Consider the following 27,213-nt stretch of genomic DNA (forward strand, 5'->3'; position numbering starts at 1 on the left):
GTAAAAAATATATTTTTCAATTTATTACTTTTTCAATATTTTAAACTAAACTTTTTCAAACAGGTCCTTCAAATCCTTCAATTATTAGCTTAAAATTAATATTATTATTATTTTTTTAATTTTTCAATATAGGCACGTGGTGCACACACATTTTATTTAATTTAAAATTACCCCCCCCCCCCTTGAATTTTTTTCTAGAACTGCCCTTGGCGCCCCTTAGCGTTCAAAATATTCTAATAAAGTTGCAATGAGTTTTTTATGGCTACTAAGCTATTTTGTATACCTGGCACTGAAAGAGATTCTAAAAAAACGATGTTCGACTGCAAGGCCTGCCAGTAAAAAAAATTTAAGCTTAAAATATCCCAACACAATTAATTTAAACCAAAAACTCGTAATAAAAAACTAAAGTGTCAAAACGAATGACAATGTCAGGAAATAAATAAATAAATGCGGCAACTTGACATTTTTTACAGCAGAGCTACCACCTGAATCCCCAGTGGGAAATTTAAATTCCAGTTAGTCAGCCTAATATGTCCATGGTTAGTAACAATGAATTTAAAAATTGCGCCGTCGACTACGTAACTGACAGTTTAATTGGTATTAAATATAGAATATATGACAACAATTGTCAAATCGATTGGTCGTAATTATTCCAGATTGCAGAAAAAAAAATCGCATCACTTCACTGTTTGGCAGTAGGTACTAGTGATGGGCAAAACTGTTATTTTTAGATAACAGTTGAAACTGTTATAGTTATTTATAAAAAACAGCTTAAAATAACAGCTTAAAAATAACAGGTTTCTTTATTTTACTGTTAAATATCTGAAAGAGTATGAGACGGTCACCGCCAGGCGTATTAACGCAGTTGCAAGTTGCAACAATGACGTGCTCGGTGGTAGTATTTCCAGGGTGTCAAAACATTTCTAAATATCGATTGTTATCTAAAATACCTCTCTAAAAAACGGTGGTTGTTTACAACAAGCGCTGTTTACAAATTGCAATATAAAAAAGCCAAAATTCCGCCACTCGTCTATACCTACACATTGCGATCTACCTACGCCCTGCCCCTCGATCCGCGTAGATCCTGAATTGCGTAGCAGTGTACAGGGTGCATCTCACTCGACGGGCGAGAAGCTCTTAGTTATGATTTTACCATTTGCGGTCAAAAATAGCAATATAAGAAAATGTGTAGTATATTCTTCATAAGTAAAACCAACTACACACTAGAGTTCGAATTAATTTTACACTTAAATCTAGCGTGTACCCGCGACTTCGTTCGCGTCGAATTAATAATTTCTAATGGCGACGATAAAGCAAAACAAGAATTTCCATTAACATACAAACTGGATAAAATTTTCTCACATTTGCCAAAAATAAGCTTTCTAACGTCGAGCAGTTTAAGCAGAATCGTGGTTAATCAATTACTCAACTTTTGGAACACTTGTATGATTTTTTGAAAATTTCAAAATATGTAAAAAAAACAAAATAAATTATGCGTGTCCAGGCGTTTTCCCGAAAGACTAGCTGTTTTTAAATAACAAATATTGTAATATTTGAGGGCGTTTTCACCCTGTTGGAATTTGAGATTCGAGAAACCCCTCCTTATCGAACCTCAACCCCACAGTCAATCCGTTTGCAAAAAATCAGCTTTAAACGTCCGGCAGTTTAAGCAGAATAGTGATTACTCAATGGTCATATTTTATGAAACACCCTGTATATATTTTTAAAAAAACCTTAAAATATGTAAAACAACATAATAAAATATATGTGTTTTAAGAGCTTTTTCGAAAAACTCACCGGTTTTTAAATAAAAAATATTCTAATATTTCAGAGTAGTTTCACCCCCTTAGAATTCGAGTTTCGAAAAATCCCTTCTTATCAAACCTCTACACACTAAAGTCAATCCGTTTTCCAAAAATCAGCTTTTTACGTCAAGGGCTTTAACCAGGATCGTGATTAATCAATGACCAGATTTTTCAAAACACCCTGTATACATTTTAAAAATCTTAAAAATATTATTCTGAAAAATTTTCAGAAAATAAAAAATAAATACCTAAATATTAAATAAATACCTAAAAATAAATACCTAAATATTGAAACTTAATAAGTAAGTACTGAAACATACAGCGCCATAATATCTCGACCTCCGTCCGTTATGCTCGTAACAGGTTGAAACAGAATGTATATAAAACAACTGATGCATTATTCCCCAACCTGTTTCGAACCTCCATCGATAATCGACCGATGCAGCAGCGTGCCTTTCCCACACCGATTATCTCGACCGCCGCCCTGTTATGCTCGTAACAGGTTGAAAAACAACATATCTAAAATGACTGCTTCTCCAACCCGTTGCGAGCCTCCATCGACAATCGACCGATGCAGCAGCGTTCCTTTCCCACTCCTGTTATCTCCACCGCCAGGCGTTATGCCCGCAACTGTTTCACAAAACCTGCTTCTTTTATATCCTATTATTTTTAAGCTGTTTTAAATACGACCATCGACGGTATCGACCGAAGCAGCTACGTTCGCCGTAGCGCTTTCCCCACTCCGTTGTCCGTTGTCTCGCCGCCTGTATCGATGGTTGACGAAATAACATGTTTTCCATCCATACTAGTTGTTTTTTGGAATTGCTTCGAGCAGCATAGAATTTCGTGGTGATGCAGAGCGCCGACTTCGTTTTTCGTTTCACGAGCGGCCGATCTCTACGTGTCGTTATTTTATATCTGTTATTTTTTAGAAGTAGTAACGGTTGCGTTATGTTATTTATAAATAATTGTTATTAAATAACAGATAGTTAAATAACAACCCATCACTAGTAGGTACGCAGTTAACCCGATAAAATAGTTATTTAATACATTTTTCTCTATTATTTACAAACGATAAACAAATAGAGCACGAACTGAGAATTAACAGATTTAATCTAAAGGGATTAGAGGCAAATTACGAATATCGAACAATTAAAAAAGGAAGAGGAATGTTTTATTCCTGAAACGGAAATTAGCGAACTTTCATTTAGATTGGAATTAGAAGCGATTTAAAATGTCGGCTTCCCAGAGAGATCTGATTAAATTACACTAATCCAGAGTTTTCCCCTCTGCGCCATGAAAATTAAAACTAAACTGAAACAAATTAATACTCTCTGTTGTTCTCTGCGGCAATTTTACCGGTGATACTAACGCAGTTAACAACTGAATACAAACAAATAAATTTACCACATTATTTATTTGTATTAAAAGCAATAGTAGCAGTCCAAAGTTTAATTCCTCTTTTTGAGAAAAAAAAATGTTTAAATCGTATCATCGGGTAGATTCCATTTCACTAATCCAAAAAAGTAGCAAAATAAGCGTTCGGCATTTAACGTTTTATGTAAAACCGGCTAGGTATTTTTACGCAAATGAAGAAGGAAATTAAAGATAAGGGATTGTACTATATCCGTATTGTACGTTGCACATTTTTAGACAACTTTTTTATTTTTAAGATTTTGATGGTCAAAGATCAACAAAATATTCCTTATGTTTGGACTAAATTTTCTCGAAAATAAAGATTATAATTTAAAATTCCGATACCAGCTCTGAAAATATTTGCACTTATTTAACACTCACTCTGTATATATACACACATCCCTTGTGTTATAAACTAGAATACGATCAAAAAAAAAACGGCGTCAGCGATGGTTGTGAAATGAAAATCGCTATCATTTTATATGTACAATCATATGGGGAATGTCATCGATGTTAATTTCCAGCCAACTGAACGCCGTTTTTTTTTTTCGATCATACAGTATTTACTGCACGGGTAGATCGGGTATTTACGCCGGTTTTAGATAGCAGTCGCATGAAAAACATATACAGAGCGAGTCTTAAATAAGTGCATATATTTTCATAGCTGATGGTAGATCTCGATAAAAACAGCAAGTCCCAAGTTATTTTACTTTGAATATTTCACTCATGTACAAAAAATCCCATATGAAGCGGGTAATTTTCGGCGAAAATTGACCGCTAAAATCGAAAATTACCCGACGAGAATTTCCCGCAGAATGTCTAAGTGACAATGACACATTTGTCACCTAGACGTAAATTATTTTTAAAAGGTATTCTCTAAAAATGTCTCGACTTGGAAACAATTCTTTAAGTGCAATTGAAGAAAAAGTTGCCGAAAGTAAGCCGAAAAACACTATAATTAATCACCAGAAAAAATGAGAGACAATGAAACTGCTAAAAGTTCTAATAATAATACTAATGTTTTTGTATAATACCACAGAATATCTAGGCTACGCAACAGAAGCCTCGTTACATGTATAAAACTGTAGGTATCAAAAGGAGACAGGCTTTTAAAGCCTGTCTCCAAATCAGATATTTTGATGCGGTAGTTTCGCTACTACATAATGGAGGGCGATAAATTTAAAAGAAAATAGTTTTCTACAAACGAAATTTAAAAGAATTTTGTGCAGTGTTGCCATTGTGTAATTCATATTGTAATACTTCCTGATAAAGCCTACCTTCAAATTTGCTAGATCATTTAAACATATTAAAATAGATCAGTGCTTTTTTTCATACGTTTAAGTCAGGTTTAAGTATTTAACTTGCCATATTAGTAGGGGTTAAATCTTACAAGCTGAATTACAATCAGTTCCTGACGTTTGATTGTAATTCGGCGACAATATAATAAGTATCGCTCTACTATTATGATACCACTTCCTGACGTTCAATTGTGTTCATACTTTATACCGTATGATCGGGGAAAAACGGCGTTAGCGATGGCTATGAAATGAAGATCGCTGTCATTTTATAAGGGAAATAGTATACCATAATATAGTACCATATTACGATACATGGCGTTCGATTGAGCTTAAACTTGGTATTCTACTTATCTTTAGTAGTATCTTTAGTTGTAATATTATGGTACCATGGAGCATATAAAGTGGTACCTTCTATAGTACTACATTATGATATCACTTCCTGACGTTCGATTGGGCTCTTATTTGATATATACTTGCGTATGTTTGATGATATTGCAATATTATGGTACCATGAAGCATATCAAGAGGTACCATAATGTAGTACCATATAACGATACCATTTCCTGGCGATCGATTGGGCTTAAACTTGGTATACTACGGATCTTCGGTGACATTGCAATATTATGGTACCTTGAAGCATATCGAGTGGAGTACAATATTATGATATCATTTCCTGGATTTCGATTGGGTCCAAATTTGGTATACTTGCGTTTCTTTATAAAGATTTGTTGTGTGCTATTGCATTTTAATAAATTATTTCCATTATTATTAAACTTATATTTCATTACTAATGTTCCAGCATTAATGAATATTACAATATCGATCGCCCTGTATATTTTTAAAGGTAATTAAAGGTATTTTCTTAGTTAACAATACAAGGTAGTGTATATTAAAAATGTATTTTTTGAGTATGTTTTGTAATAATATACTTAAAACTATTTTAAAAGCCAAACGAATAATTAACATAAGTGTGTCTGACAAGAAAAGAAGAATAGAAAGAAACTATTATACACCAGAAAACGAATGGGATGCCAATTAAAGGTCTTTTTGAATCTGGCAACTGTGCATTTTAGGCGAGCTTCAAGGCGGTCGACGGGCCGTCGATCTAAAACCGAAAGTTCAAAATTTCCAATTATATTCTGATTATGATATTGTCACGCCATCTAGTATTTTATTTGTGCAATTTTAGCTCTTTCATTTCGAGTATTTTTCTGTTGCGTAGCTAGATATTCTGGGATAATACCTACTATAGGTTCTTTTAATTTCAATTCAAATTCAGCATATTTAAATTCAGCATCTTCAAGTACCGCAATGGAATCTAAACATAATAATTTTTATAACTGGTGTTTTTCACTGCAATAATAATAATAATAGCTCCCGTATATAGCGTTTAACGCCTTGGAAGTAGCAAGGTACAGCTTGCCATACTAGAGCCGTTCGGTATACAAGGAAGGGAACGTGGCTAGCACTACGCTTCAACCGCCTATTATTATTTCAGGATTGTGAATCCCAAGTACTCATTTAAGGCTGAGTCGACCTAGGTACCCAAACTATTTTTATTTTAATAAAAATAGTCGGCTGATGAAATGCCGGGTGTGGGATTCGAACCCACTACCTTCAGATTGGTAGACGAGAGCCTGTACCTCTACGCCACCGGGCACCTTTCTTTACTGCAATTCTTCATGTAATTTTTAATTCTAATATTATAAGTTCTGTTTCATTTTATTGCTTCATTTTTAAATAGATTTTTTTTAATATGCTCAAATAAATGTTTTTAAAAAACCTATGTATTTTCACTTGTATTTTCATGATTTTTTATTCGGGAAATATTCTACCGAATTACACTCGTACGTGCATCAAAATTAACCTGATAATTTTTCATTTAAGCATGTTGTCAATAAAAACAGCATTCGTTTATATTCATATTTTGGAAGAGCTAATGGCAAAATATGAATATAAACGCATGCAGTTTTTAGACAATATGCTTTCATGAAAAATTATCGGTAATTTTGGTGCACTTGGGTAATTACTTCCGAAAATTGGCAATTTTCTGTGTTTTCTTTCCTGTAAATTTAATCTAGTACCTATATGTTGCCATATTATGAAAAAATCATGTTTATTAACAAAAAACTAAAAAAAAACCCAATTTTTTTTTGGAAAAACTTAAAATTAAAAAAAAAATCGCGAAAAAAAACCCTAATCGTGTTTTCGAGGTCAAAATATACACACACTTAAACAAGATTCACCCTGTATGTAACTTTTAACATTTATTTTCTACATTAGTAAATGAGTAAACATTCTTAAGTTTTTTTAGTATTTTTCATATTTTAATATTCCATATCTAGCGTTACAGATTTAGAACAGCTTTATATGAATTATGTACAGTATACAGGGTGGCCCGAACTGTATTCCGGAAACTTCGGCAGCATATTCTACAGATCAAAATAAGTAAAAAAGTTCGTATAAATATATGTCATAAAATGCTTAGTTTCTGAGATACAGGGTGTAGAAGTTCCATTTTTATTTTGATTTTTTCCAAATAATTTCTGAACTAACATCAGTATTTGGATGAAAATTGGCATCTGTGTGTTTTGTCACACGAGAAATTTGATTTTGATGTCAAAATTACTCCTGTTTATAGGGGGCGCCACCTACATGTGTTTTAACTGTTTTGAAGAGTAATAACTTTTCGACCGTACCTGTATAAAACCACTGACTCAAAAAATATATATTTCCATGACTTTTTATGTAAAAAATGTCTCTTGGTAAAAATCGCTACGACCATTCTCAAGATATTTAGAATGGAAATAGTCAATACATGTCATTATTGACAGCCGGAGTCTCATGCATCCGAAATCCGATGACACGACGATCCGACGGTGCTCCTATTGGTCGAAATATTTTGACACCAATTTTTATCCGATCTTTTTAACTAATCGTCCGACTTCGTATAAAGTTAAATTTTGTTTAACTTTTGTACGATATGGTGTGTTTTTTAACCTCACTTTTTTTGAAAACATTGGTTTTTAAAATCAAGTTTAGTGGAAAGTGGGCAATTTCGGGATATTTGGCGAGGAATTTATTTTTATAAGTGTTTCTCCAATAATACATGGAATAATACATAATAATAATACATAGGAATGACAGGTCTAAATGTCAAAACTGTCAAATTTCGGAACGAACTTTCGGATATATGTGACAGGCTTTTTTTATTTCACACGATAACTTCAAATTTCGGATGTCGTACCATCGGATTTCGGATGCATAAGACTCCGGCTTAAACAGTTTCTTTTGAACTTTTGACATAAAAAGATTTCAAATTTATGATTTCAGTCTACCTAATAACTATTTAGTCAACATGTTTAATTTATGTCAATGATGACAGGTATTGATAATTTCGATTCCAAATATCTCGAGAACCATTACTCGTAGCGATTTTTACCAAGAGACCTTTTTTATGTAAAAAAAGTCGCAAATGTATATTTTTTTACTCAGTAGTTTTATACAGGTACGGTCGAAAAATTATTACTCTTCAAAACAGTTAAAACACATGTAGGTAAACACAAATTTCTCATGTCAAAAACCACCGATCCACCAATTTTCATCCAAATATTGTCGTTACTTCAGAAATTATTTAGAAAAAATCGAAATAAAAATGAAACTTCTACACCCTGTATCTCCGAAACTAAGCATTTTTGGACATACATTTATACGAACTTTTTTGCTTATTTTTATCTACAGAATATGCTGCCGAAGTTTCCGGAATACAGTTCGGACCACCCTGTATATTAAAAGGAGAATATAGCAACCAACCAACTATATAAATACATGCTTCTCGTGCTAAACGATTAATCCAACAAGCCAGCCCATCGTTTATTTATTTATTATTATAATCCTGGTCGATTAAGACTTATTGGTAATAAATTTGTGCAGAGACGCGGAAACACAACCATCAGCCATGGATAAGTTCATTTTAAAATGATTATTCAGAACAAGAACAGTTCGGAGGAGATCGACGACATGGACTCGTTGATCGATAATGAAATTGTGGAGGAGGAGGAGGGCGAAGAGGAGGAAAGTCGGAATGAGGTGTTGATGGAGGATATTGTAAATGGTAAGGAATATATAATAAGTTTAAAAGGAGCTTTAGAGATGATACAAACTATAATACTGATCGTAGGTCCGGTCCCATCTCGGTATTTCGTAAAATATTCTTCAGTGGCATGTTCATGACGCTTTTAAAAGGAATCACCCTTTTCTATAGGAGATAGACGAAAACTAATATCTGTCTGGAGCTCAATTTTTATCAAAAACATGATGGTGAAAACCGCACATCAATATCTGCCACCGTTTCGGAGTTACGGGGTGTTTTTCAAAAATGTACAGGGTGAGTCAACGATAAAGTAAAGTCCATTATCTCATTTGTTTTGAGGTTTACAAAAAATGTTAAATACAAAAGTTATAGGGAAGATTAAGATACACATTTTAAAATTATTATAGAGTATACAGGGTGCTTCAAAAAAGTGTGGCGGATATAACATATGTTTTTTTAAAGGCAACAACCTATTTTTTATTTCATTTTTGGATTCTGCGTAAAATTCTATAACTTTTTTATATATAATGTTATATACCTAAAATTAATAGTTTTGTAATATTTAAATTTGTTTATACAAAATGTTAAATTGCAGAGTGGTAAAAAATTGTCAGTGGTACCATTTGTTTGAAGTTGGAATACCAAAATTTTGCTATGAGCGTTCTATAGAGATTAAAAAGAAGATATATGTTAAGATATTTTAGTTAAATGCTACAGGGTGTTCAAAATATATTTATAAATTTCAACTAATTAAAATTAAAAATCTAAAATTTTTTAAATGGTACAACTCTATATATTTTCATTTTTTCTGATAGATTTGCAAAGCTCTTCAACTTCTTTTATTAAGTATGTCATATACCTATTTTTAATAATTTGCGATTTATTCCAATTTTTTTCTATTTTTACCCATATCTTTAATACAATTATGCTATAACATCATAGTTACCATGACAAAAAATAATAATTATTATCAAAATTTCATATGTCTATTAAGCAAGTTAAGAACAAAAGGTCAATTTTAGTTTAATTTGTTGTAATAAGTATAAATGTTAGAGGTAGAGGTAATAGTTTCAGATTTTCCTGAAAATGGATTAGTCAATCTGACTGATATACACGAACAAGCCAAAATAAACATATTTTTTGGTTCAGTACTATATATTATATAGTACTTTGCAATAAGTACTACAAGAATAGATGTAGATTATCTAGAAAACATTTTCATATTATATTATATTATTATATTTTCAGTGTGTAATGGGACGGTTTTGTGGCAGTAGTAATATTGGCTTTACGAAATGAATTATAAACCAGAATTACTACGAGAACAAAAACTTTACTGTATGTCGGAGAAAATTTCAATATCAGTAGTCGTCAACAATTAAGTAATCTAGTTAGCATTACCATAATCTGTGGCTGTTCGGCCCGACGGAAAATCCAAATGTCAATCTTTCATAATATAGAAATACACCAAGAAATTCACGACTACGATTTTAGTTTATTTGAGTAAAGTTAGTTAATTTTGACTAATAATAACAATTGTAACTAATTATTAAACTACTTATTAAAAATAAGTAATAAATATGTTTGTTTTGTTACGGTAACTATGATGTTATAGCGTAATTGTATTAAAAATTAGGGTAAAAATAGAAAAAAATGGAATAATCGCAAACTATTAAAATAGGTATATGACATATTTAATAAAGAGCTTTTTCAAAATCTATCAGAAAAATGAAAATTTATAGGTGTACTATTTAAAAATTTGAGATTTTTTAATTTTAAGTAGTTGAAATTCATAAATATATTTTGAACACCCTGTAGCATTTAACTAAAATATCTTAACATATATCTTCTTTTTAATCTCTATAGAACTGTCATACCAAATTTTGGTATTCCAACTTCAGAAACAATGGTACAACTGACAATTTTTTACCACATTGCAATTTAACATTTGTATAAACAAATTTAAATATTACAAAAACTATTAATTTTAGGTATATAACATTATATATAAAAAAGTTATAGAATTTTACGCAGAATCTAAAAATAAAATAAAAAATATGGTGTTGAATTTAAAAAAAAACATATGTTATATCCGCCACACATTTTTGAAGGACCCTGTACTCTATAATAATTTTAAAATGTGTATCTTAACCTTCCCTATAACTTTTGTATTTAACATTTTTTTGTAAACCTCGAAACAAATGGGATAATGGACTTTACTCTATCGTTGACTCACCCTGTACATTTTTAACAAATAGCTGTAACTTTTTTGCGATGGAAAATTATGAATTTTTATGAAAACATTTCCATTTTTAATGTAGAATTTAATGGTTTAAGTATATTTTCTTTAAAATTAATAATTTAAGAGTTATCAACAGAAAAAATGATTTTTTTATTTGTGTATTTTTAATTAACTGAAAAGGACTTAAAATTACCTTTCCAAATATATAGCACACTTGATACATATTTTGTTATAGTCCCCTTCGAAATATAGATTTTTTAAAAGTTCGCCTCTTTAAGTTTAACTACTAGGCTTTGGACTCCATATTGATGATCTGCACCTAATAGAACTCGAAAATATATTTCTCCAGCAAGACGAGACACCGCCTCAGAATGCTTAAATTGTCAGCCAATTTCGAGAATAAGTGAATAGCTAACCAAGATCCCAGCCGTTGGCCGTCGAGACCGCCGGAGTTAGCGCTTATGGATGTTTATCTTTGTGGAAGAATAAAGGTTTTTATTTTTAAATTGCCCCTATAAAGTAGACAAGAATTTAGAGTACTTAGCGGTTATACGAGGGTATCTTTCGCCCCCACTGAGTTAATGAATTCCGCGAGAAATGTTCAAACAATGGTCCCGTCTGTTCATAACAGAAAACGGTCGACATGTCGCAAAATCTGACGTCTTGGTTTGCTATTAGTTTTTATTGTTATTAAATATAGCTTAAATGTGTAGATGTTGTTAAATATAGTTTAAATTGAGAATTATTATTTGCGTTTTAATTGCTGCTCACAGCCAGAATTATTTTTGCACTACATCCGCGGCGTCGCCGTTCAAAGCCTACTTATTCAAAGTGAGCGAATTTTTAAAAACTCTACAGGGTTGTTCACCACATACGACACGGAGTATTGTAGCTAAACGATTAGATTTTTACAAATTGTAAGTTTTGGATTCGTTGAAGGATTATTAGAGCTACAATTTAAAAATATTTTTACAAGATACAGAGTGTCCCAAATAAATAAAAAATATCAAAGTTGTATTTTTTAAATGGAACACCCTGTATATTATCGCATTTTTAGTTTCTACGATTAAAATAAAGGTAAATTTGATTGAGGTTTTTTACACTTAAACCTTACCGTTTTTGACATATTTTCAATTTTGCGAAATTGCAGTATAAATTTTAAGGCTTCATTTCTCCGAGGATATCAAAGTTTTTAATACTAAATATTTACTGAAGTTTATTTATTGATCAGTTATTGTGTTGCAATAATAAAAATTATACTACCTTATACAGAGTGTCTAAAAATTTATTTTTTTTTTATAATTACTAGCTCTAAACGGCAATAACTTATTTACTTTAAATAGAACACCCTGTATATTTTATGAGAATCGGATGCACAATTTAATTGTCTATCAAATTGTATTATACCTATTCTTTCAAGTTTTCGTAGAAAATGCATTTTCTTATAATTTAGACCTCATTTATCAATATACCCATGGAATTGTTTTTAAAACAACAAATGTACAAAATGTACAGGCTAGTAATATTATCGTTTTAGCAAAACGATGATATTACTAGCCCATTTGTATGCAAAAGGAAAACTATTTAAATCTTTATAAAAGAGTATATCATTAATTAAATATACCACCAGTATTTCCGCCCAAATACTAATTAACTACATACTTAATTGTGTTCGTTAATAAATTATTCTAAATAAATGTGGATTTGAATCAGAAATCAATATAATAATAAGTTATGAAAATGAACGTCTCTGTTGTTATAAATAAGCATTTGTCAAAAAATTAAATATAATTTTTAAGATGTTACTTTTTACCACACTGTCTAATACACATACATAATTCAGTTTTTTAGTATTTGAAGCAATTATTATTAATCAACGCAAACAGTCAATTAATGTAATTTCAATACTGGAATCATATTAATTGGTCCTCTTTAACAAATATTTAAACAGTTTTTTTATGTTTTAATGAAATGAATGAACTATATCGACAATATTAGTATTTGTACTCTTTAAAAATTTGGTACATCTTTAAAAATAACCTAAAATGTCAGTATTCCATGGGTATATTAATAAATGAGTTCTAAATTACAAGAAAATGCATTTTCTACGGAAACTTGAAGAGATAGGTAAAAAACGGTATAACACAATTTGATAGACAATTAAATTGTGCATCTGATTCTCATAAAATATACAGGGTGTTCCATTTAAATGAAACAAGTTATTGCCGTTTAAAGCTAGTAATTATTTAAAATAAATGTTTAGACACTCTGTATAAGGTAATAAAGTTTTTATTATTGCAACACAATAACTGACCAATAAATAAACTTCAGTAAATATTTAGTATTAAAAACTTTGATACCCTCGGAGAAATGAAGCCTTAAAATTTATACTGCAATTTCACAAAATTGCAAATATTTCAAAAACGGTAAGGTTTAAGTGTAATAAACCTTAATCAAATTTACCTTTATTTTAATTTACCTTTATTCAAACCAAACCAAACCAAACCAAACCTTAATCAAATTTACCTTTATTTTAATCGTAGAAACTAAAAATGTAATAATATATAGGGTGTTCCATTTAAAAAAATACAACTTTGATATTTTTTACTTATTTGGAACACTCTGTATCTTGTAAAAATATTTTTATATTGTAGCTCCAATAGTCCTTGAACGAACCCAAAACTTACAATTTGTAAAAATCTTGTCGTTTAGCTACAATACTCCGTGTCGTATGTGGTGAACAACTCTGTATATCTGGAAGAGGAATCGAGTAAAATATCAAGCATGCATATTTTTAGTAAGGTAATTTTAAATTATTTTCAATTAATTAAAAATATACAGGGTGTCCCATATAAAAAAAATCACACAAAGTTTCTGTTGATAATTCTTAAATTTAAAATCAAGAACAAAGTTAAGTATTTTGCCTTTGACAGTGGTTTAGACTTTGTTTGTGATTTTAACATTAAGTCTCTTAAAGAAAGTGTAGTTTAATTATTGTTTCTTTTATCTTCAACTATCAATTTATAACAGCCATATTTCTAGAAGAATAAAGATGCGCTAAAAACGACACAAGAATTTAAACACTATTTGCATTAATGGCATCGCCTCTTTCAAGATTTCAGAGAAATCTTAAAGAATGTCCAATACCACTTCACTTTATAAAGCCATATTTAGAAAATTTAAATACAAAACCCCATCTCCCAGCATCTACAAATGAAAAAAACATCTACAGAACAACGCCAACTCTAAATCAGTCGCGGTTTTTACAATGTCGCTAATGAGCGAAATCCGTTTAAATCGCGACGGTTCTTCTTTTGTTTTTCCTCTACGTAACGCGACGGCAAAAACAGCGTCCTTGACGTGTCGTTCGAGCCCAAACAAGAGCCGTCTCGTTTTATTCGCTCGATCGTTCGCGTGTACGTGACGAGACTGCCCCGTCTCATTATGCAACCGTGATTGCAAGGCGTTCGTTGGCTGGTGTATTAACGAGGTTTAATGAAATTCGAGGAATCTTGATGAATCTTGATCTATGACTTCATATAAATTGGAATAAGCAGACACACTTGTTGTTTCAAGTTAGAATCATTTTTTGAGATAAAAAAGCTAAGTCGGGAGTGAAATTTTTCAGTGTAATCATCCTTCTTGACAGGGTGGCGCCCCTCATACGAGTCTCCAAGGAGACCGGTAGTTTATATCGAAATGAAATTTTGGGAGCATATATATACAGGGTGAGTTTCCTACGATGTTCTCTATGGGTATCTCGGAAACTACTGGAGATAGAGAGTCGGTTAAATGGGGAAAGAATTGCAGTTATGTGGCTTCATAAATATGCGCCTTTCAGATTTTTGAAAAAGTTGATGGCTTACTAGATTTTTCGAAAAAAACAAATTTCGGGTTTTTTAAAAATTGTCCCGTAATTCCATTATAATCTATTTTAGACAAAAAGTTTTCAGATAAAAGTTGTAGATAATCACATCCTTAATGAGACTGTGTCCTCCGTTTTTTTCTAAAGTCTGTCATTTTTGACATATGACACAAACATAGGTTTTTTTAAATTAATACCATAGTTGGCCGTGACTTCATAAAAAGCGCCATTTTTTAAGTTTTTTAGTGATATAAGCTATAATATCTTTTCTTCGAAAAATTACTGAGTTATAGCCAATTCTTATGATTTTTAAACAAATTCACTTAGTTAGCCATGGAAACAAGTTCAATCGCCGTTGCTCTCAGAAATGTGAAACTGTCACATCCAAACTTTGTAAATTAAAATAAACAAAAATTGTAAATATGAATTTTTCAAATGAAGAAAAGCGTGTAGATACTCGCACATCAATAGAGTGGTTCCAACATGACTTTCATTATGACACACCACCCCCCACCTCCATAATGAGAGAAATGTTAAAAATGATTTATATCATAATTATACAAACGCAGGGATAGGAAGAGGTGGACTAATTGCATGGGCCTCCCCGATCACCTGACCTATACATTTTAGAATTTTTTATGCGGTATAGTTAACAATAAGGTTTACAAAAGAACTTATGAATTAAGAGAGGCACTAGAAGTGGCGGTACGAGAAAAGTTTAATTAAGTCGACCGGTCCTTCTATGAGAATGTAGTAATTCAGTTTTACAGAGATGCAACTCAAAACAATGGTGGATTTTTTGAACATTTTCTAAAATAACTTAGAGTGTATGCAGTGATATCATTTTTTTAAGTTTTAATTTGTGTAATATAAATTGTAAAGAATCGTAAGAGCAATGGCGATTGAACTTGTTTCCATGGCTAACTAAGTGAATTTGTTTAAAAATTAGAGGAATTGGCTATAACTCAGTAATTTTTCGAAGAAAAGATATTATAGCTTATATCACTAAAAAGCTTAAAAAATGGCGCTTTTTATGAAGTCATGGCCAACTATGGTTTCTATTTAAAAAAACCTATGTTTGTGTCATATGTCAAAAATGACAGACTTTAGAAAAAACGGAGGACACAGTCTCATTAAGGATGTGATTATCTACAACTTTTATCTGATAACTTTTTGTCTAAAATAGCTTATAATGGAATTAGGGACAATTTTTAAAATAGCCGAAATTTGTTTTTTTCGAAATATCTAGTAAGCCATGAACTTTTTCAAAAATCTGAAAGGCGCATATTTATGACCCCACAAAACTGTAATTCTTTCCCCATTTAACCGACTCTCTATCTCCAGTAGTTTCCGAGATACCCATAGAGAACATCGTAGGAAACTCACCCGTATACAGGGTGGTCCAAATTATATTCCGGAAACTTCGGCAGCATATTCTGCAGATTAAATTAATTAAAAAAGTTCGTATAAATGTATGTCCTAAAATAATTAGTTTCGGAGATACAGGGTGTAGAAATTTCATTTTTATTTCGATTTTTTCCAAATAATTTAAGAAGTAACGTTAATATTGGGATGAAAATTGGTGTCTGGAAGTTTTTGGACATGAGAAATTTAATTTTCATGTCAATATGACTCCTACTTGTAGAGGGCGCCACCTACATATGCTTTAGCTGGTTTGAAGAGTAATAACTTTTCATCCATACCTGTATAACACTACTGAGTAAAAAAATATACATTTACAACTTTTTTTACATAAAAAAGGTCTCTTGGTAAAAATCGCTACGAGTAATGGTTCTCGCGATATTTAAAATTGAAATTATCAATACCTGTCATCATTGACAAATTAAACATGTTGACCAAATAGTTATTAGACTGAAATCTTAAATTTGAAATCTTTTTGTGCCAAAAATTCAACAGAAACTGTTTAATCATCATTTTTTCGCAAAAAAAATTATGATTAATTCAAAATAATGACTAATGTGTATTGACTATTCCCATTTTAAATATCTTGAGAACGGTTGCTCGTAGCGATTTTTACCAAGTTTTACGTAAAAAGTCATGGAAATGTATATTCTTTTAGTCAGTAGTTTTATACAGGTACCGTCGAAAAGTTATTACTCTTCAAAATAGTCAAAACGCATGTAGGTGTCGAGAAATCAAATTTCTCGTATCACAAAACTCCCAGATACCAATTTTCATCGAGATATTGACGATACTTCAGAAATTATTTAGAAAAAATCGAAATAAAAATGAAATTTCTACACCCTGTATCTCCGAAACTAAGCATTTTAGGACATACATTTATATGAACTATTTTACTAATTTTTATCTGCAGAATATGCTGCCGAAGTCTCCGGAATGCAGTTCGGGCCACCCTGTATATAAAAAATAAACTTAAACGCAGACTTTCGTCGGTGGTATATTTGATGCGTAAACTTAAAGCGTTAATCTGCCAGGAGTCTATTGAATTCGTACTATGCCTTGTTTTATTCCCATATGTCCAATGGAGTGGCTTTGTGGGGGAACTCGACTTTGTGACGGAACACCCTATATGTTAATTAATTTTCAGATTCTATAAAAAAATAGAGTTTTATTAAAGAAGCATATGCCTAAAGTGTAAGGATTTTGACATATTTTACATTTTGTGAAAATGAAGAATACATTTTAAATTTCAATTACAGCTACCTAATTTGTAATTTACCCTGTATAGCCTGATATTTAGTTAAAATAACCATTAAAGTCAAAATAACTATTTTTTTTTAATTAAATTATTTTCGAAATTCAACAAAATTTCATGTGCTAGAACTAGAATCATATTTAAGTAAAAAAATCTTTTACACTCATTTTTATGGCATTACGTACTGTGTAAGCTTCAACTTTTAATAGCTTCAGAAAAAAGGGGATGGAATTATTATTTGATATCTCGCAATAATATTACAATACTTATGCTCAATAAAAGGCTTCCTTTAGAAAAATTAATTTGGCAATAAAGTTTCGAGTTACAACGACGTATATGGCTTCGTTAGAGAGGAAAAGCCTCAATAGAAAGCATTATCATCATTATATTTTGCTCTCGCGATTGAAGTATGATACTTTCTCCATAATATATTTTTGATCGATAACAAATCCTTTTTTAATTTAAGGATATATATCAGTGACTTTATTATACATGGCAATTGAAAAGGAATAACAATCGAAATAAATATTCTCAGATTCAAGTAAAATTGTAAATAGATAGAAACTCAAGATTTTTGTGCGTAATAATGATTGCTAATTATTAAAATATTGTTTATATTCTTTTCAGATATATATATATATATATATATATATATATATATATATATATATATATATATATATATATATATATATATATATATATATATATATATATATATATATATCCATTTTTCAAATATATCCTATACAGGGTGGTCCGAATTGTTATTCCGGAAACTTCGGCAGCATATTCTGCAGATAAAAATAAATAAAAAAGTTCTTATAAATGTACAGTTCGTCTGCTGGATCTGTGTCTATGAAAGGAATGCGGACAAAAAACATTTAAATAAACAGCAATATATTTTATACGTCGACTTAACGAGTACGTCACCGCAAATCGCTCCGCCCACTCATTTTATTGGCTACTTGCAAATTTGTCGAATTTTTATTGATGGGACGCGTCGTCTAATTTTTTTACGAAAAACATCGAGAGAATATCGTTTCCCTTCTCACAGATACCCCGTAGCCACAGAACGGACAGACGTACTGTATGTCCTAAAATGCTTAGTTTCGGAGATACAGGGTGTAGAAGTTTCATTTTTATTTCAATTTTTTTCAAATAATTTCTGAAGTAACGTCAATATTTGGATGAAATTTGGTGTCTGGGAGTTTTTTGATATGAGAAATTTGATTTTGATGTCAATATGACTCCTACTTGTAGAGGGCGCCACCTACATATTTTTAATTGGTTTGAAGAGTAAGTAGTAAAAGTAATAACTTTTCGTCCGTACCTGTATAAAACTACTAAGTAAAAAATAATACATTTACGACGTTTTTAGCGTAAAAAAGGTCTCTTAATAAAAATCGCTACGAATAATAGTTCTCGAGATATTTTAAATCAAAATTATCAATACCTGTCATTATTCACATAAATTAAACATGTTGACTAAATAGTTAATAGACTTAAATCGCTTACATCATAAATTTTAAATATTTTTGTGCCAAATCATTATCAATATTTTTATAATTAATTTAAAATAAAAATTTGTCAAATTTATCATATCAGTCAAATAACTATCTACTCAGCATATTTATTTTTGTCAATAATGACATGTATTGACTACTTCCATTCTAAATATCTCGAAAAGGGTTGCTCATAACGATTTTTACCAAGAGCTATGTTTTACGTAAAAAATTACGAAAATATATATTTTTCCACTCGGTAGTTCTATCCAGGTACGGACAAAAAGTTATTGCTGTTTAAAACAGTTAAAACACATATAGGTGGCGCCCCCTACAAATAGGAGTCACAATGACATCAAAATCTAATTTCTTATGTCAAAAAACTACCAGACACCAATTTTCATCCAAATGTTGACGTTACTTCAGAAATTATTTGGAAAAAATCGAAATAAAAATTGAAATGTCTACACCCTGTATCTCTGAAACTAAGCATTTTAGGACATACATTTATAAGAAGTTTTTAACTTCTTTTTATCTGCAGAATATGCTACCGAAGTTTCCTGAATACAGTTCGGACCACCCTGTATATTTCAGAACATTTCTGCACTTGTTTGACTTGTTTTCCTATTCAATTTGTATTAATCATTAATAGCAAATAGCTTCCCAAAAAATCGTTTTTTTTTGGTAATTGGATTTTTTAGACTCTTCTGCTTTCTCAAACCACAAAGAAACTGCTAATATTAGCAGGAATAAAGTGCTGATTACAACAGGTCACTTGACAGGACATATGGTTGTCAAGTGCTACCTAAATAAGCTCAACCTGTATCAAGAAAGTCTTGCAAGACTCTGCAATAAAGATTGTGAAACAGCAGAGCACATAATATGTCACTGCGAGGCTCTGATCGAAAACGACACTTTATATTTGAGAAAGTAAGGCTAGAACTCGAGGAACTATGCTCCCATCCTATCAAGGACCTGCACTTTGGTGCACGGTACGGGGATAGAAAAAGTGGATGCAGTCACAGAAAGGGGACAAACAGGTTTAGTAAGGTCTTAAGGTTACAGGTCTCGTAAAGTGTTGCCGGCACAAGACATCCCCTTTAATTTTGAGAAAAAAAAATGTCTTCTGTTTCATGAGATCAAGGTAGTGTTCACTCTTATATGAGACACCGTGTATACACCTAACTAGAAACCTCATTAATCTGTATCTATTAGACCGAGAGCTGGCTACATAAAAACCTTATCACAGTTACATGGCTAATTTTTATGAGTATCCTTGTTAATAGCCATTGTGGAAAGAATCATATTTGCCAGCGCGATCCTGGGCTTAAAAGCGTTGAGCTAATCGGGTGAAATTTTGACACTAAAAATATTATAAGGTACACGAGTTATAATTGCCAAATAGCTTTTATTTATTATTAGGAAACGTGTAAAATTGTTGACAGAATTTTTTCACGTGGCTGAAATGCCGGCAGACAACGCGAAAGAGGCATAGAATTTTGACAAAATAAAATCATCGCCATACATGCATGTCGGTTGGTGGAATGTCACGTTTATTGTTAATTAATTTAAAAAATCGTATGCAAAAGAGCAGGCAAAAAAATCGTTATTGAAATAATAAAAAAATATATTTATAATATAATCGTATATTATATGATTTATCTACTTAAATGGATGAGGCGGCCGGCGTTTCCTGAATAAAGTGCTATAGTAATATCGCGCTTTTGATAACTATCTGCAGCTGATTGAGCCACGATCTTTTTGTCTGCCCTTTTGCATACGGCTTTTAAAATAAATAAATATGACATTTCACCAATCGGCATGCAAATATGCCATAATTTTTTTCATTCTTCAAATTTCATTTTTTAATTATTTTTAAAATTTCATGCCTCTTTCGCGTTGTCTGTCGGCATTTTAGCGACTAGAAAAATGTCTGCCAACAATTTTCCACGTTTCTAAATAATAAATAAAAGCTATTTTCGCAATTATAACTCATGTATCTTATAATATTTTTAGTGTCAAAATTTCACCCTTTCGATTGGCCGCTCCCGCTTTAAGCCCCGGAATCGCGCTGGCAGACATGACTATTTCATAATGGCTACACAAAAGGATACTTCACACAAAAAATTAGCCATGTACCGATGACAAATTACCTATAACAGATGCGAAAGAACGCTGAATTACGCGTTCAGGTTTCTCTGACCTTCAGAAAGAGTTCATAGACAATCCGCATCAATGTATAGTTTGGGTTATTATTTGTTTGGGTGAAAATAATCTGCACCAATAATCAATATCGAAATATAGTTCGCTAAAAATATTCGAAGCTAGATGAAATAATGGGCAACAGATATCCTGCCCCTACTACAACCAACTTAGAATTATTGATGATTTTATTACTAGAATAGAATATTCTATTTAAATAGGAAATTACAGAAATTAGAGGTATATGATTATATTCGTTATCGTTTATATATATGTTATCGAAACACACAAAAAGGTCCACAGACTTCGAGACATACGAAAAATCAAGTCCATTTAGCGTGTGTCGCAATTTTCACACAAAAATTAGTTTTTTTATAGCTATAGCAACTGCAGCGACTATGAAAAAAGCTGTGTGATTTTCATAGAAAATAAGGGCTGTAATTCATTTGAGAATGTTATAAATCGCTAAAAGAGGTTTCAAATCTCTTGGATTTCTATTAATATTAAATAAATTTTATTAAAAATTGAACTAAAATTGTTAGTATCATTAAAAACAATTCAAATTCAAAAATTGCATCAGTCAAATTCCCTCATTTAAGGTGAATATTAAAGTAAATATAAATACAGCTCATTCTAAGCTCTACTTATCTTTAAGAAAAATTTAATTCATTGTTGCAATTGGGCCTTAATGCCATTTCGAATGAACAATGGCATTAATAATGTACATTATAATAATAATAAATTTTATATCATAGTGTGTATTAGAACTATTAAAACACTTTTAAATTGGTATTATATTAACAACTTTCGTTTTTTAATCCAAAAAAAGTTACCAATTTTCTCAATCAAAATATTTGTGGTCCTGAAAAGGACCTTCGTTTTCCCATGTTCGTCAAGGTAGGTAATGGGTAAGCGGTAAAAAACAGGATAATGAAATTTCAAAAATTACAAAAATTGTTCAAAAGTGCCTCCCTCTTGCATTAAACAATAACCCAAACGATCATAAAATCCCCTCCTCACATTGGATAACATATGTGGTGACAGTGTCAAAGTCATTAAATATTTTCTGCTTTAACTGCTCCAAGTTTTGAATTTCTTCATGGCCGTAAATTTTAGATTTTAATGTACCCCCATAAAAAGAAATCATTCACCGAGAAGTCAGGTGAAATTAAACGTCAGTCTAAATAAAACTGTCATTTTTGAAAACTTGTCAAAATTTGGACACACGCTAAATGGACTTGATTTGCCTATGTCTCGAAGTCTGTGGACTTTTCTATATAATCTCACAGTAATTTAATAGATTGCTTGTCATATTATATCAGCTCGTAGGAGATTAGGAATAAAAAAAGATATTTATAGTATAAAAAATTAATTTATTTAACAAAATTTAATTAAAGATGTGACAAAATAGTTACATTTCTATTGGTTCTATTGGACTTTTTTCGACTATATAAATCTTTATTTTTTGTAAACTTTAATGCATAAAATATTTTCAATCTAATAAATAATTTAATGATGTAAATAAGAGGAAATTTCTCACCTGGGTGGTCAAATTCTATAGTTTTCATTATATCAAACAGCCTCTGAATGTTTTCTTCAGTGCAAAACTCATCAAAATTTACTATAAATAATTTTTCCAGCCTGTAAATAAAATGAACAAATTTTTCCACTTTCATGATCAAAGGCTTTTAAATGGGTAAATAATTTCGAGTTATCCAGAGATTCGATTCTTTGCAAATTTTAGAAAAATATCACATTGATGTATTTGAAGACCCTTTTAATGATGTAGTCAAACATAATTATGGGCATTTTGAGTTGAAAACATTTCTCAGAGGCTGTTTGATATAATGAAAACTATAAAATTTGACCACCCATGTGAGAAATTTCCTCTTATTTACATCATTAAATGATTTATTAGATTGAAAATATTTGATGTATTAAAGTTTTTACAAATAAAGATTTATATAGTCGAAAAAGTCCGATAGAACCAATAGAAAGGTAACTATTTTGTCACATTTTAATTAAATTTTGTTAAATAAATTAATTTTTTATACTATAAATATCTTTTTTTTCCTTATAAATAAACACATTTGCATCCCATTTTAAATAAGATATACAAATTACCAAAACTTAGAAATAACAGTTCAAAAGTTCAACAAAATCCTATACGCGTTTTTAAAAAGAAACATATAACCACGCACTATGTCATTCCAGCAAGCGAATACGACACAGCATAGGTTTCCGGACTAAACGACTGGTGTATTTACACCACTCAATAGGCGTGTCGGGTTTGCCGAGCGGTTTCCGATGCAGTCGCTTTCTTTCGCATCTATTATAGGTAATTTGTGCCGATGATAAGGCTTTTTATGTAGCCAGCTCTTAGTCTATATGTAAATAATTTTAACAGAGACAGATGAAGGGGGCACAATTTTCTTATTTTAAATACAAATTTATTGTAAATTTCTGGACTCACTAAAAATACAGAAATATTAATAGCAAAAGTCAACTTTCTAATTTAATATTTTTGATGGGTAGAGTACATGTGCCAGTCTTTAAATTAAATCATATTTTTAGATATTTTATTAGTGTATGTATGTGAAAATAAGTAATCTTAAACGTAGTTTGTAAAATTGCATAAAATTTGTTTTTTGGCATATGGTTAGGAGTATTTTCCAAAATTCTGGAATCAACTACAATTTCCCGCGTTGAGATGATTATTCAGATGTGTTTGATTATTTTGTTTTTTTAAATTAGTGTCACAAAATAACTAGACGATATACAGGGTGGTCCGAACTGTATTCCGGAAACTTGGGCAGCATATTCTGCAAATAAAAATAAGTAAAAAAGTTCGTATAAATGTATGTCTTAAAATGCTTAGTTTCTGCTTTAACTGCTCCAAGTTTTGAAGTTCCTGTAACTCCAAAAGTAAGCATTTTAGGACATTTATACGAACTTTTTTACTTATTTTTATCTGCAGAATATGCTGCCGAAGTTTCAGGAATACAGTTCGGACCACCCTGTAGAGTAAGATTTGTTTAATACATACTACAATATTGTATTTACAGAAGCCTACGTTGTATTTTTATTTCATATTTTTACAAAATACTATATCTTACAGTAACAGTTCTTTCAGATGGAGCGGACCGTCCGCAATACCTTTTTCTCGTGCACCAAAGTTTTATTTTTCGTACACGTTAACGTGCACCTAGACACAGCGTTTGTTTTAATATTGCACATACCGCTCAATAGAGAATTTTTAATTTAATTTTCAATAAAGTCATATATTTTTAATTAAAAACAAAAACATATTTCTCTATATAAAATGTACATATTGGACATATAAAAATAAATATACATCCTGCCCTGTAAATCCAATCAAACAGAAAAAAGAATATTATGAAATTCACAAATAATAAAAGTCTATTTTAATCGAGTTTCCATATTCCAAGTTTTTCATCCGTCTTTAAAACCCTTCATGGAAATTATAGAATAGGAATTAATGTCATTTAATTTTCTTCCAGACGTAAAAAATTATGGAACGATCTCTGTTTACAAAGTGAAGTTATTTACGCAAAACTTTTCATTAAAATCATCTAGAAATATCTAAATTTTGTCGAAACAAGAAAGCTCAAAGCGAATTTTGACTGAGGTTATTTTACACTTATTTAGTCAATTTTTTGGCTCGCCGATCTCAGGAGAACTTTTTGATTCCGTTCGTTTGCGGTCGACGACCGTGTTTGTGCACTATAAAATATTCGGTTTCCAATTTTTAGCTTTTCCCATGCCAATTTACATTTCCTCCTTTACTTGAATATTTATCCAATTTCGTTTGGAGATTCAGAGTAAAGTGACAATATTTTCTTACTGAGGTACTGTAGTAAGTTTGTAAATGATACAACTGTTCTGAAAAATTCTATTTGAATATAATTCACAAACCAAACAAAAAAAAACATGAGTTGGACTTCTCTGTTGCAGTCATTATATTTATCGTAATGTTGTGTGGTCTTGGTCGTGGCCTTGCAATAAAGCGCGTTCAGTGTAAGACTTGCGCAAGGCCAAGACAATAATATACAATTGTAGATAAAGTGATAAAACGACGGCCTAAACTTATTCATAGATCTGCTATATATCCGAGTCCCGTTTTCTAATGTTAGGTAAGTTTTTTACTTTTAATCTGATGTTCCAACAAGTCGAACAAGCTGAGATTCTGGTAATTGCTTGGTATTCGTGGATGATTATCGATTGCTACCGGCGCCGGCGCCTTTATTATTTGAAGTAGTTGAAATTGTTGGGGCATTTTGAAAAAGCAACCAAAAGATAAAAAACGCTGTTAAGACTATCAAAATGTTGATCTAATAACAATTTGACGTTTATACTATTACATCAAAAGCAACTTTTTTCCAAAGCCTACCGTGACTTCACTGAATCACAGTTTCTTGTTCACTGTTATTAATATCTTAATTATTAGATATTAATCTAGTATAATGGTTAGGACTAGTATAATGGTAGTCTGGTATTTCGTCGTTTTTAAAATGAACTAACTGTTTCTATCCTATTTTATTGTTAGAATGGACATAATCAAGAGGGCTACTAACTGATACCGTGTTGTAAAAATAAGGTAATTACGGGCTTATTTTTTGATATTTTTTATAATTTTGCTAATATCTTCGGTTTGAAAGAAGATATCAAGATGCGGTTTTTGCAGACTTTTTAAGCTTCTACTACTCTTTACTATCAGCTAAAATTACATATACTATCGGATTTATTTTTTTTTGAAAAACGCGCTATGTTTGTTAAATTGTAAGAAAGCGCCCCCTAGCGTCTACGTTCAAAACCTTATTACTATTATTTTTATGGTATAATATAGAGTAAGAAACGCTCTTTTAAATGAGCCCTGGTTTGTTGGATTCTGATCATCGAGTTCGGAGTTATTAACATTTATATAAAGATAGATCTAACCTTCCCCCACCACTTTATTTTAGCAGATAGGGAAAAATCGTTCTTACCAAAAAAAATACAAAATTTACTGAACATTATGAAGCTATTATTTATAGTACCCATTATCTAGGCAAAATTTTGTAAAAATTCTATTTTCTTATTTTCTATAGCAGTTTCGCCCTCTAGCGGCCGTTTTACAAACTTGAAATTTCAAATAATTTCCACCAATTTCTCATAGCCCCTTTAGTTATAAATATTTTTTCCGTAGGCCCTACGGCTAATACTTTCTGAGATACAGCCGAGAGCTATTCTTAGTGGGACACCCTGTATATAGAAGTTCTATTTAAAGATTTCAAAACCTATTGATTTTATAAATACAATTTAATGAAGGTTTTCTAAAATACATTTTTAAATTTACTGAATCTTCGAGTAGCAAAGTTTCACCAGACTCGATGAACAATTTACCACGGACTTTCGTTAAATTTTCAAGTCGACGATGAAATGCAAATTGGCATCGGAAAAGCCAAATACCGCAGCCTGGAAACTCGAAAGCTCACAAATATTGTCGACGACCGCAAACCAGTTAAATTAAAAAGTACTTCAGCGACCACCCGGCCAAAAAAAATTGCTTAACTAAGTGTAGAGTACACTGGCTTTATTTTGTTTGTAAAAACTTTTTTAATAGGTTTCATGAATTTTCACTGCAATTTTAATGCATGAAAATGTTTTGGTATTTTCCAGGACAACCAAAAAGTAAAGAGGCAACAAAGCAATGAGATTTTTGAATGTCCGGAGTGCGGTAGGCAAATAACATCACGTATCGGGCTTTTCAGTCACAGAAAAGCTCATGAAAGAAAACGCCTTGCGTGATAATCTTTTGATGCGTGCCGAATACTCGTCAGCGAGTAATGGCAGTAGTATTTTCCTGGGCTAAAATAAAGGGCACAACACCTGCCCCCTTATTTACAGTGACCGATTTAGTGGACGAGTACTCCACAAGTCTTTTATATTTTAAGTATTAACTTCTCAATAAATTATTTGAATTGGAGTTTGGTTGCGAGGGGTCCTAGGATTGATCCCCGACAAATGTAGAACTTTTTTATTTTTTAAAGCTGTTTTATTTTTTTGCAGCTGTCGGTAATAGTATATTAATCTCTGGGGTTATTTTTTTT

General features: G+C 31.2%; 1 protein-coding gene across 3 annotated transcripts in view; it reads left to right on the forward strand.

Moving 5' to 3' along the window:
* Positions 1 to 27,213, forward strand: part of LOC115879817 (high affinity cAMP-specific and IBMX-insensitive 3',5'-cyclic phosphodiesterase 8) — a 511,035-nt gene that overhangs the window by 216,748 nt on the left and 267,074 nt on the right. For 2 of the 3 annotated variants that reach the window (XM_030896824.1, XM_030896823.1), the window contains exon 2: positions 8,453 to 8,633. The exons of the other annotated variant lie outside the window; for it this stretch is intronic. In XM_030896824.1, coding sequence (XP_030752684.1) covers positions 8,498 to 8,633 — 136 coding nt within the window. In that variant the 5' untranslated portion in view covers positions 8,453 to 8,497. The remainder of the gene's footprint in view (positions 1 to 8,452; positions 8,634 to 27,213) is intronic. 3 annotated transcript variants of the gene reach the window in all.

This window comes from Sitophilus oryzae, unplaced genomic scaffold (genome assembly GCF_002938485.1).
Source record: "Sitophilus oryzae breed Bouriz unplaced genomic scaffold, Soryzae_2.0 scaffold_1588_pilon_pilon, whole genome shotgun sequence".
NCBI classification, from domain to species: Eukaryota; Metazoa; Arthropoda; class Insecta; order Coleoptera; family Curculionidae; genus Sitophilus; species Sitophilus oryzae.